General features: G+C 40.3%; 1 protein-coding gene across 1 annotated transcript in view; it reads right to left on the minus strand.

The window, feature by feature from the left end:
* Positions 1 to 13,106, minus strand: part of PCNT (pericentrin) — a gene marked incomplete at its 3' end in the record, with an annotated part of 72,538 nt that overhangs the window by 21,516 nt on the left and 37,916 nt on the right. The window contains 8 exon segments of the mRNA XM_009864364.1: positions 457 to 969; positions 2,009 to 3,133; positions 3,401 to 3,568; positions 4,126 to 4,278; positions 6,443 to 6,613; positions 10,079 to 10,306; positions 12,473 to 12,493; positions 13,026 to 13,106. The exon segment at positions 13,026 to 13,106 is cut by the window's right edge and continues 69 nt beyond it. Of these exon segments, the coding sequence (XP_009862666.1) occupies positions 457 to 969; positions 2,009 to 3,133; positions 3,401 to 3,568; positions 4,126 to 4,278; positions 6,443 to 6,613; positions 10,079 to 10,306; positions 12,473 to 12,493; positions 13,026 to 13,106 (2,460 nt within the window).

The following is a 13,106-nucleotide window of genomic DNA, read 5'->3' on the forward strand; positions in this document are numbered from 1 at the left end:
GCAAACAGTTTTACAGGTTTTAGCTCATTACTTGCACATGAAGTATTATCACAGACTTAGCAGTTACTTTGTGCAGTGCCACTGCAAAAGAGTCCTCTCAAATCTGAGAGCACAAGCAATACCAACATTTTTACTGTCACCACATCAACCACATAGAGATGTGCAGGTCAAAAAGCCTGCGGTAAGCAACTTATAGCTCTGCTTTAGACTTGAGAAGATTGTTCTCAACGACTGGAAGCAGTGGGAAATAGCGTTTTAATACAGGCTAGAATTTGCTCCACTATCTGACAGTGAGAGGGGAACAAAACCTCATAGGTCTAGAACATTACTGGACCTACCCCTCACAGGGTATAAGTTTCTGTTACTTAGAGCCAATGGCCTGACAATCATCCAAGCGGGACAGGGCTGAGCAGTCTTGTTTAATTAGAATGAAAACGGGCACAAAATATCACTTACCAAAATCTTCTCCATATCTTGGTCATCATCAACAGAGTAGATGCTTTCAGAGAAAGCTGGAGATTTTCTATCTATTCCCACTGCTGCTTCCTCATGCAGGTTAGAGTGTCCCAGTAACACAGAATTATCTTCCTGCATGGATGACCTTGTGTGCATCATTTCGAGATCTGCGCTTTCAACCTCTGAAAAGGGTGTCAGATGAAGCCCTGGTTGAAAGTCCATGCTTATATCTTGCTCTCTAACAATCTCAGGTGATTCCCATGAAGCTGTATCTGCAAAAAAAATCTGGAAGTCTTGCAAAGAGTCTTTGTGTATGTTCAAATTGTGTTTTGAAGAATCAGCAGTGTGATGAATTTCCAATGTTTGCTGGCAATGCTTTTTCAAATTTTGCTCCTCTTCAGAGCTGTTGATTACATCCAATTCTTGAGTCAAGACATTTTCTTGCGATTGCTTAATCTGAGTTTTTGAATTTATACTGTGTATCATCGAGTCAAATGTAACTTCATCTTTTTCCTATAATGAAATAAAACACATTTAAGAGATGGGTAGATGTTGTGCTGAGAGACATGGTTTAGTGGTGTTGACAGTGCTAAGACAAAAGTTGGACTCTGTTATCTTGAAGGTTGGATTTGTTTGTGCTATGCTCACTGTTACAGAAAAGCTCTTCAATGTTAATTTAAAACAACTCTCATTCACTGTTCAGGGTCAAGTAAAGAGCTGCCTAACCTCACGTGGGTTTTCCATCTCAGTACTACAAGCAGCAGTCACATTCTTTTCACCCTGTGAAGTGTTTGTAGCCTTTAATTCCCCTTGCATTGCATTCGAAGGAAAAATACATGAGCTGTTCTCATTTTCATATAGATTGTGTATTTTCCATACATTCTCAAACTGTATCAGGAGTAAGGCTGTACATGCACCTCAAACCATAGATCTCTCTTACATGTCAAACAGTAAAAATAATGCAGTTAGCTGGAACTCACACAGCATGATCTGGAAACGTAGGCTTGTAACAAATAACTATTACTAAACTGAGATGAAGCAGCTGTACTCTCAATCTGGACAGGAGAAAGACAGTGTTGCTGCACGTGATTTCTACCAGAAGGCTGAGCACTGACCTGCACAAGTGACTGCCACACACACAGCTGGGTCTTGCAGTGGAACCAGCAGTGTCCAGCTTGGAGTAGTCTCAGACTTTTCTCAGAGGCCTCCCTACACTCCCCCTACTGCCAACACCTTGACACCTATACCCAATGCATTCTTTAGAATCCATGTCCATAACAATATCCATCTCAGAAAAACTGACTGGATTAGGTTTCCATGCATCTTTGCCCTGTTCTTAAGCCTTCCAGGCATCCACCTCTAGTCACTGCTGGAAAAAGCACACAGAGACACTCTCCAACTGACTCACGATGGCCATCCTGATGTCACAGTATACATCTTAACCCTTTCTTACAGCAAGGAAAAAGATAAACTATAGGCTTGGTATGACATAAAACTGGGTTACTTTAAAAAACCCAAATACTACTACCAAAAAAAAATAAAAATCACATACCAGTTTATCAGTAGGGCAAGCCAGTACTGCAATTGACGGATCAACATTTGCTTCCAGTTCTTCCAACTCCTCCATTCCTTTTTTAAGTGCTTTGCCCTTTCTCTCTCCGCGGCAGAACAGCTTGGGAAGGTTAGCCTCTTCAGGATCATGTGGCTCCTTTGGCTTGTACAACTCCAATTGTGAAAGAAGTTTATCTCTTTCCAATCTTAAGGCTTCAAGCTCTTTCACGTATGTCTCGATTTCGTCTCGCAGGTCTGCAGTGCGACCTTGCAGTTCATTAATTTCTCTCTGATAAGCCACTTCTTTCTGATTCAGTGCTTGCACCTGGAGATCGAGTCTAGAAACTTCTAACTGAAGACTACAAATATTTTGAGCCTGACTCATAGCTTTCTTTTCCAACTCTGCTTGAAGCTCTGCTGTCTTTTTTGTCAAGTATTGCAACTCAATTGTGTCAGCTTCTCTTTGATCTGCCATTGTCTTCATTTGCCTATCTTTCTCTAGAATATTTGCTTCCCTTTCTCTCACAGTATTCTCAAGTTCTTGAATGCGAGAGGTTGTCACCCTTGCTTCAACCTCTCTCTGAGAAAAATGTGTTTGGAAAAGGCTGTACTCCTCCTCAAGTGCATCATACTGTATTCTCAGAGAGGTTACCTCTGCAATGTGCTGCTCTGATGACTCTCGTAATTTCTGGCAATTTTTCTCCAAATTTTCCACTTCTGTCTTGAACTGTGACTCCTTCTCGTCCAGCTGCTGCTGCAGAGCTTCTCTAGCAGTCGATACAAGCTCTAGCTCCTCCTCAAGTTCTCTCACTTTGGAGAGTAGCAATCCATGTTTTCTGTTTGGATCAATATCACCCTGACAATCTACTAGTCCTTTCCTCAACTCATTCTGAAGGTTTTCCACCGGCTTTCCCAACTGAACTTGATAGAGAAGATCATTTTGGTTGTCACTAACTTCATGACATACCGGTCCAAATTGTGCCAGCTCTTTTTGAAGTTTCTCAATTACTCCATGGAGTTGCTCTACCTCTTCGTCTTTGTCCTTACGTAGCCTTTCCTGGTCACCACGAAGGTGCTCGACAAGTGATCTGAGTTCTTCAATTTCAGATTTTTGCTCTTCCACAACCTGAGCAAAAGGATAAGGTCTGAATATTACTGTATGTAGGCAGAATTACTATGGCACATGGAGTTAAAATTACATTTTGCTTCTGAATCACACAGGCACAAATTCACACATTTAACAGCAGGAAGAATTGCACACATCACCTGGTAGCTACTCAGAATACTCCCTACTCTCCTAAGAGAATTATCAATTAGATTTTATTTACAGTAAGATTCTATGTACCTTGCTTCCCTCAAAATCAAGGAATGAATATATCCTAAGTACTCTTACTTTATTCTCCAGAGTATTCTCTAGCTCAGACTGGAGTCTTTTCATCTGCTCATTCAAGTGATCGATTTCTTGATTCTTTTCTTCAAGTAGTGCTTGTGGGAAAGACAAAGCTGAGGAATCACTAATATCCACATCCTGATTTTGCTTCACATGAAGTTTTGTTAGATCCTCCTGAATAGGAAAATCAGCAGTCTCGTTAGAAAGGGCTTACTTTCTCTCCTAACCATATGGCAGAAAAAAAAAAGACTTTATTTAAACCCCCTTACTATAATGTGAGAGAACTCAACAACATGACCACAGCTACTTTATTTAGATTTGTACCACTGGATTAGGTTGCCTCAACATTCCTCAGCTTTGAAGGTAAGAGATGGACACTAGCTGCCAGGCTGACAACCAACCTGTTGCCATGGCTGTAGAAGTCAGGAGTGTCCACAAACCTGTATAGTGTTAACTAAATGACAATGCTCTAGTTCATAATCTGTCATGGACAGAAAAAAACCCTTAAGCTTTTTACCTTCTACAGTCATTTGATTTAAATAATGTCATAAGCATGAATCTAGAATATCAGGGAGTTTTATTCTACAATAATCAGCATTAGCATTGTAACAGTAATGTAATATTCCCTTGACCAGAGAAACAAACCAAGTATCTCTTTATAACAAGTATCTCTTTATAAAGGAGGTCACTGAAGTTCTAGCTGGTGCACACAAACTAAGCAAACCCACCTTCAGTTGTGCATTCTCTAACTGAAGCTGGCTGATGCTGGAAGTGCTAAGGTTTTTGTGCATCTCCAACTGCAACTTCAGCTGCAATATCTCCTCATTTTTACTGATCAAATTGTCTTTATATTGTTGCAGTTGGTCTAACAAGCTTGCAATCTAAAAGAAAAAAGAAAAGGCACAGTTGTTTCAATTAAGTCCTCTTAGTTAAGCAGCAATGCTAAAACTTCATTTGTTGCTTTATTTACTGAGAACAAGTAATTTCAGCAAATTCTGTGACTTAGACTCTAGTAAATTTGCATTAATAAAATAAGACACAAAAAGAGAGGAAGAAGCCAATGTTCCAACTTTTCAGCTGTGAAACCAAAGTGCTGCAAAGGTGTTTTTCCATTTTCTTTAAGAAACCTCCAAAAACTAACTGCTCAGAAAAGATACGTTAATAATATTCCAAGCAAGCAAGGCCTGGCCACTGATGTAATCTGACATAACAGGAGACATGTTAGCCTTTGATGTCTTACAGAATCACAAGCCTTTAACATAATCATTCACCTCCTCTTAGAAGACAGAAATTAGCACTGCAGTGCTAATGCCACTGACACAGCAATCAAAAAGAGTTCTGAACATTGACTCCTCCAAGCTGTAAGAGTCAAGAACTACACATTCCTCTGCTCATGGCTGTTTGAGAGCAAAGAGCCATTTGGAAACACCGTGATCTTGATTTTACCCTCTCTTGCCTTAACAGGTAGCAAAGTATAGGGGCTTTGAGAATGAAAACGGCTTAAAGGCTCCTGAAGTCAGACTTCCTAAGAAACATGGAACTTCCATCTGTAAAAAATGATCATGTAGTATTACATAATCATACAGCAGTATGTGTTCCATAGAAGTTCTAAAAAACGTGACCAATTACACTGTGTTTCAGTTTAGCTTGTCAGAAGATTCACAGAATGCATTGGGTTGGAAAGGACCTTTAAAGGTCACCCAGTCCAACCCTCCTGCAGTGAGCAGGGACATCTTGAACTAGATCAGGTTGCTCCGAGCCCCATCAAGCCTGACCTTGAATGTCTCCAGGGATGGAGCCTTCACCACCTCTCTGGGCAACCTGTGCCAGTGTTTCATCATCATCATTGTAAAGAACTTCTTCCTAACATTTAATCTAAACCTACCCTGCTCTAGTTTAAAACCATTGTCCCACTACATGCCCCCTCTCGCTTTGTTGTAGGCTCCTTCGGGTACTGGAAGGCTGCCATAAGGTCTCCCTGGAGCCTTCTCTTCTCTAGGCTGAGAAACCCCAACTCTCTCAGCCTGTCTTCATAGGAGAGGTGCTCCAGCTCTCTGATCATCTTTGTGGCCTCCTCTAGACTTGCTCCAACAAGTCCATGTCCTTCTTATGTGGAGGGCTCCAGAGCTGGACGCAGAACTCCAGGCGAGGTCTCAGCAGAGCTGAGGAGCAGCAGTGACCTGCTGGCCACGCTGCTTTTGATGCAGCCCAGGCTGTGACCGGCCTTCTGGGCTACAAATGCACATTACCGGCTCTCATTCAGCTTTTCATCCGCCAGTATCACCAAGTCCTTCTCTGCAGGGCGGCTTCTCTAGCATATTTCCAGTCCGTACTGATCATGAGGATTATCCCGACCCAGGTGCAGGACCTTGCACTTGGCCTTGTTGAACCTCATGAGGTTCACACAGGTGCACTTCTCCAGCTTGTTGAGGTCCCTCTGGCGTGTCAACCGCACCACTCAGCTTGGTGTCATCTGCAAACCTGCTGAGGATGCACTCGATTCCACTGTCTATATCGCTGATGAAGATATTAAACAGCAGTGGTCCCAGTACAGACTTCTGAGGGACACCACTCGACACCCATCTCCACTTCAACATCAAGCTCATGGTTAACATTCTCTGGCTCACAAAATAAAGAAGGTCAGACAATACCATTATGGGTAATTGTCCTTTCTGTTCTTAAAGGCTTTATCACTCACTCTCAAAGTCAAACAAGAATATATCTACCTTCCCTTCCACTCCACATCAAGTCTGCAAGGAAAGCGAGAACCAGTTTACAACGGGTATTGATTTATCAGTCTCAAAGTTGATGTGAATCATCACAAGACAGTTTCTAGTGGGAGTGGAGATGGATGGACAGAGGGATGACAAAACAGACCAAAGTAAAAAAATGGAAGGTTAGTTAACACCAAAGCATAAAGAATGCTGTGTAAGAAAGCATATTTACTAAAACATAAGCCACTAGGGTTTTGAATGGCTTAAATTCACAATCACAAGTGGCACAACTACATGAGTGACTTAGAAGTCTACAGGACCCTACCAAAACTCTCACCTCTTTTGTCTCAACTGCCTCCTGCTCTGCCTCTAACTGCTCCTTCAGAACTGGGGCACAATTGCTGTCTGCTGGTACTTTGTGCCTCACTTCATCCAACTTCGACTGTAGGGCAGAGATCTGAATCAGGTTATTGTATTGTTGCTGTTGCAAAGCCTCTTTATCCTGAAAAAAATTTTGTTACTATGTTAGAACTAATTGTTGTCAGTATACATAACTCCCTAACCAGAACAATCCTGCCGAAGTACTTCACCATCCCCAGCACAAGAAGAGAGCTACATAATCCCAGTGACCTGTAAATAGTAATTCAAACCAACTGAATGTTTTTACCACTTTATTTTTTCTAACCCAAGTTTAACAACTTCTGAAAATTTACCAGTGACATTATACTCTCTCAATTACACAATGTTTTACACATTGAAGAACCTAATCATCTTGTTCTTGTAACCAAAATATGACCTAAAATTTGACCATCTTTTCTCTAATCAAAGAGGATTAAGACCCAGTGTACACAGAGAGCATCTTGTAATCTTAAAATGAAAGAAGCACCAATTAAAAAAAAATAAATTACAAAGTTAATGTTTTATTGCAGTATCAAAAGAGCATGACCAAGAATAGGTATTTAAAACAGTTGCCTAAACCTCCACATCCATACTGAATAGGCCATCTGATTTCCACCCACTGGCATTCTGGCCAGCTCCGGCAGCAGTCCGTGCACACACAGTATGCAGGAGCAAAGAAAAGATTACAGGAGAGGCACACAGAGTATAAAGTTATTTTACTCCTACCTAAATCTCACTGGTAGGATAAAAAAAAAAAACCACCACAAATCAAATGTAATAATTATGAAAGCATCACTGTTGGTAGCAAGGGCCCGGCAGCCGCAAGATCTCGCGTTGTACGGAAAGATAAGGAGTCTCCTCCCTATAGCTTCTAACGTAAGCAGACGGAAGTTACGTTGTAAATCAAGGCTATATAACACTGTGTTGCATACTAATAAACGCCATTTTGCCATCCACCACATTGGTGTCAGTGTGCTGATGGCCCGAGTGACCCGGAGTCGGTCGCCGTATCGTTCCTTGAACGAGGTCGTTACGCCTCGATAGGCAACACGTCACCTGCACTTTTTTAGGTAGGAAAGCACCTACCACAGAAGTATTTTTGTTTTTCCTGAAGGGAAAAATGAAAACTCCTCTTTAGCTATGATAATAACCAGTCCCTCAAGCATCCTGCTGCACTACATGAAAGGATACACATAAACCCCAAGGAACAACAGAGCTTTTTTTGTTTGTTTGTTTTCCATCAACTGAAAATAAGACATGGCCCACATCATCTGATCACTGACAAAACCCCTCCAGTAACAATGTGCAAATCCAGATTTCTGCAGAACTGGGCTGTCTTACCTCAGGTGATTCTGCAGTTACTGGGCAGCAGTTTGCCACAGCTCTCAGTGTCACCACGGCTCTGTAAACTAGAGTTAAGTTTCTCCTGGCACTCTCCAGTTGCTATGTTGTGAGGCTGCTACAGTAACCCAGCATAAACAAGTGGCAACACAGGCAAAAATCAGAGCTTTGTGTAAGGCACCTTGCCTGTCAAACATTCTTCTGGATGTCCACTTAAACGTAGTCTGACATGGTATTTCCCTTCACCGATACCAAAATCCATAGGACAGCAGACTCCCTAAATGAGGCCCTCTTTCAAGACCTCAACCAAAAAGCTGAGCAACTCTCCCAGTACAACCCTGGCCAGAAGTTCAATGCTGTGTATCAACCTGAACAACTAAGAGGAACTGGGCCAGAAAAACACCCAAAGATCTGCTCCATGCACATGACAACACGATAAACTGATCTGCTAGCTGTGGGTTTAGTTACTACGCTTAAAAAAAAAATTCAAAAAATACAGTTCCAAAATTCCTATTTTCAGACCTATTACTTACTAGCACTTGTCTCCACCATCTGTAATATCTCCAGTGTTAGCACTTGTCTCCATTATCTGCACTACTATGTTTTTCATATGTTGGAATTTAGGGGGCAGTAAAAATCTGTAATCACCATTCACATCATGTGCATTTTTACAGAGAAGTTTTGTGACACGCAATCATTTAGAGGTCCGGTGGCACGGACTTAAAGACAAGTTATTACAGTGCCTACAGCCAGCAAATTGAATAGCATAACCTTGTTCAAAGCTGATGAATTAGTTTTCTGGAAAAGAGACAACAAAACAAAGAGTCTGAATTTTACTGACTCCGGACTTTTTAAGACCAATTTACCAGGACATTCAGACAGCTAAAAATATTTTTTAATTTGTATGGATGAAGAAAGCCTGTTTAACAGAAAGCTAAGATTTCAGAGACAAGCGCAGCTTGCCAACAGCAGTATTAAAGTCTCCTTCTGCTCCAAGACAAGCCAGCCAGAAATATAAAATCACTCAATAGCTTAAGCAGGGAAGGGTCTCTAGAGCTCTCTTGTCCAACCTCTCACTCAAAGCAGAACCAGCATGGCCCTGCTCAGGGCCTTGGGCAGCCAAATTCTGAACGTCTCCAAGCCACAGAGGCACCACTGCCACTCTGATCCCCTTTTCAACATTGCGCTGCTGCAGTAGGACCTATCATTTAATTGGAATTTGTTGCAGTTTACGCTACTATCCCTTCAATGTGCATTTTCCAAGTCTGACTTCATCTTCTCTATAACCTCATATTATGTTGTTGTAGGCAACAATAACATCTCGGCAAAGCTGAACAAAGCCTGTTCTCTCAGACTCTCCTCAAAAATCACTTGTTCGAGTCCCCTGTCCATCCTGATGGTCTTTTGCTAGACTTGCTCCAGCACATCAATGTCTTTCTTGTGCATGGAAGTCTAAAATCAAGCAGTTCTCCAGATGCAATTGGTGGGAATAATAGTCTCTAAATCACAACTGGCTGATCTATATCATGTTAGCTGAAGTTAAAAAAAAAAGATTTTGTTCAACATTTTCTAAATGAAAAATAATGGAAGCAAATTTTTACAGAATTAGCAATTAAGCTAATAAATTTAGTTTAGATCATGCCAATCTCAAATCTTCAAACTTGACAGACACACCAACAATACTTAACCAAGGAGAATTGCTGGGAGGAAACCGAAATGTTTAAAAGGTTACTCAGATGTTTGGTAGAAGACAAACACTTTTGCTAAATGGAATGTAATTCTTAGCTCTAAACTATGCTTAAATCTGCAGCAGTAACAAAGCACTAAAAATCTGAGAGTAGAGCAAACAGATCTGGCTCCAAGACATATAGCAAGAAGAGCTACCAATTAAGAAAATATGATTTTAAATATAGTTACTTATAGAAGACACACAATGTTTAACGTTCAGTAACATTATTTTCTTGGGAACTTCCAGACAAGCAAAAGAGCAGCTCTGATTGATAGAAACATAACTGTCAGAAAACTGTCTCTGTAGAAAGCAGGCTTATGGTTCACAAAAACAGGGGTTGTTTAAAACTGTGGCTGTGATACCTGACATGAATACAACGGTTTAACTCACACTAGGTGCCAGAATAAGTCTCGAATGACACTAACACAGTCATTGGTATCCCTCATGAAGATGCTGTTTGCATAATATCACTCATTTAAAGAAATATTTAAAAGTTACCTGTTTTAATTCTGTTTCCACTTTCTTCATTTTTTGCAGTTGTTGTTCCAAGTAGCGAACAGTCTTTGAGGCTTCAGTAGCACTGTGCTTCAGTTCTCGTATCTGTGCCACCAGGTCTTCTATCTCTTTATCACGAGCTGTAATTTCTTGGTGGGTTTGCTCCTTTTCTAGCAACAGCTTATTGTAATCATCCATCCTCTCTTTTATTTCCGCTTGCAAAGATTCTACCTACATAGAAATCATATTATACAGATATTCAGGCAATACAACAAACTACCACTTGGAAGCAAGAGTAATTACATGGCAAAACAGGTGGAGTTCTAATACATCCTTGAACTAGTTTAACTACTGCTAAAATCCCAGCTGAAAGTAAAGCTAGACGTGGACAGAAAGGATGAAAAAGTAACTTTCTAAAATCTTGTTTTCCAAATTCAGCAGCTCTTAAACACACATTTGATTACTCTCTCAATATTCACACTGTTCTTACAAAGTGCTAGATGAAGGCACACTCAAAGCTCAGTGGTCCTCAAAAGGGGCCTTGCGGTGTGTGGTGGGGTTTTTTGTTTAAGATTCAAAACTCCCTAGGTTACACGAACTACCAATAGCATTAGATGAACTTCTGTAACCTCAGAACCCTCTTGCATTACTTCAAGGAATTCCAGTTTAAAGGAAGATAGCAAGCATTGAAAAATGAATATGCAACAGAGCATACCCAATGCCTGCAAAACAGAGATTCACAGTCATCAGCATAAACCAGGTACTCTTTTCCAAAAAATTCTTGGAATACAAAGAGCATAACAATTTTGCATGGGAGCTCACTGAGATTCAATCATGCACAGAGCTGCAGGAAAACAGTCACTCATTCATCCCAGAAATTAATGTGAAGGCAAAGCCAGGAGCTTCAGCAGGTAACAGAGGCAGGAGAGAACCGAGTGTGACAGACTGTGCTGGAAGCAAGAGAGTCACTAAGCCCACTGAAAGCAAGCGCAGGTAGGAAAGCAATAGGAAACCTTCTAAAGGAGAAAGAATTTGGTCAATACCAATGAGCATGGAAGATGAGATTTTACAAATTAAATGCTTTGTTCATCAGTAAGTGTCTGAATTTATCCAAAATCCACATCAACACTATAAAGTGAAAGTCACTTGTATTAATACAGAACTTTACATCTTCAAAGTATCTTACAGATATCACTAAAGCAGAAAAGAACCCTCTAGCAAAAGAGGTTGACTTGAACTGATTTATTTCGGAGCAAGTTAAGCAATTACCGATGCTACAGCTGCATTAAACAACTATACAAGAACTGTGCAAATCCTGATATTTTATTTTGGTACAGATCGCGTGCATCCCTCACCTTACCCAAAACTGTCACCTCTTAGTTACCTTCCTTGTGTGCCTTTCTCCAATTAAGTTTTAATCCATTCCGTGAGAGGCTGCACTTTGCAGCTAGTCCTAATTTTTTCAGATATTCCTCTCTGCTAAGCCACAAGCACACTAGTAAACTGTCATCAACCTAACTTCTTGGAGATAAAGCAAGCTGTGGTCTCAAAAGTTTGATAATTTTTTAATAACTCTTAATAATTTTTTAATAATTTTATAATTTTGTAGGTCCAAGGCTGCCACAGAAATATACCTTCAGATCTTCAACATGTCAAATCCTCTTTGAAACAATAATCTTTTCAATTCCTCTGATCTTTACCACAGTGTACATAACATGTAGGCTATGCGTGTGATGTACTCAGAAAACTGCACTCATGCAAATGAGAAACTGAGACTGACACAAAACGATACGTAATCACTTCCTAAGGAGGCTAATGAAGTCCTATCAGAGGTTACAGAAGGCAAGTGACAATCAGGTGCCCTCCAGCATGGACAAATTCACTCTATTAAAGACTTAGTTGTTGCTGCAACCAACAGTTGCTTCTCCAACACTGAGGAAAACAATTTGATAAACTGCACATAAATGAATAGAAGGAAATCAAATTAAGTAGTATACACATTGAAATTTTAAGAGGAAGGCCACAAACAAAAGCTGAAGGCTAAGGCACAGTGTATAACCGCAATTCCATTATCTTTGTTTCAAAGTCCAAACCTCAACTTCTCCTTTCATGCCAAAAAGCTCTTTGACAATGAACAACTGCCTGTAATACATCTGAGCAATAAACCAAGAGAATGAAGTGTTTATGTACAGGAAGTTAAACTGAAAGTGGTTCCTTATTCCCTGAAAGAAAAATTCTGCCAACCTAAAACTTACATGTTTATCTCCAAGTCAAGCTGAAGCAGCCTTGATCATCAAGAATAGGAAAAAAAAGGTTAAAGCAGATCTAATTAGTAGAAAAGGACTGAAAGGAAAAGGAAAGCAAACTTAGAGATGTTCATGCTGTTTTTTTCCATACCTGTAGAATCAATTCATAGTTCTGTATAATGTTCATTTACGTGGAAAAAGCAAACAACAAAAGAGGAAAAGTTAATCTTTGAAACAAAGCATCAAACAAATGAACATGTGGAAAAAAAAAAAGGCTTATTTATAAACATATATAGGATGAGGCATGCAGACAAAGAACATCTTTTATTACAACTGTTATAGCTGGAAAAGCTATAGTTCAGAACCCAGAAGTCAGGCCTCAGGTGTGCTCTGTAGAGCAGACTGGTGGTGTCCTCAATTTAAACCAGACTCACAGGCTGTGAAGCTTTACTGTAATGCACATGTAACACTGCTTTCAATCTCCACACAAAATAATCTAAGTACACTCTCCCTGTGTAAATGTAGTCCAGCCAGCTGGGGGAAAATGTGGTCTCGGTGACAATAGAGGGCAGGGAGGGGAAAAAAAGTAAAAAAAAACCAAACCAAAAAAGTTGCTCAGGAGCCCTTCCCCCAAGACAATACATGTTTTGGTATTTAATTGTAATAAAGAAATTCTTTTGGTCACTAAGTGTGATTTTACTTACCCTATGCTCTCTGGTCTCTCCTGAAGGCTGCAATTTTGTTGAAAGTTTTAACTGTTCTTCCAGTTTCTGAATTTCCTGCTG

The sequence above is a fragment of the Apaloderma vittatum genome, unplaced genomic scaffold (assembly GCF_000703405.1).
Source record: "Apaloderma vittatum isolate BGI_N311 unplaced genomic scaffold, ASM70340v1 scaffold1582, whole genome shotgun sequence".
Lineage (NCBI taxonomy): Eukaryota > Metazoa > Chordata > Aves > Trogoniformes > Trogonidae > Apaloderma > Apaloderma vittatum.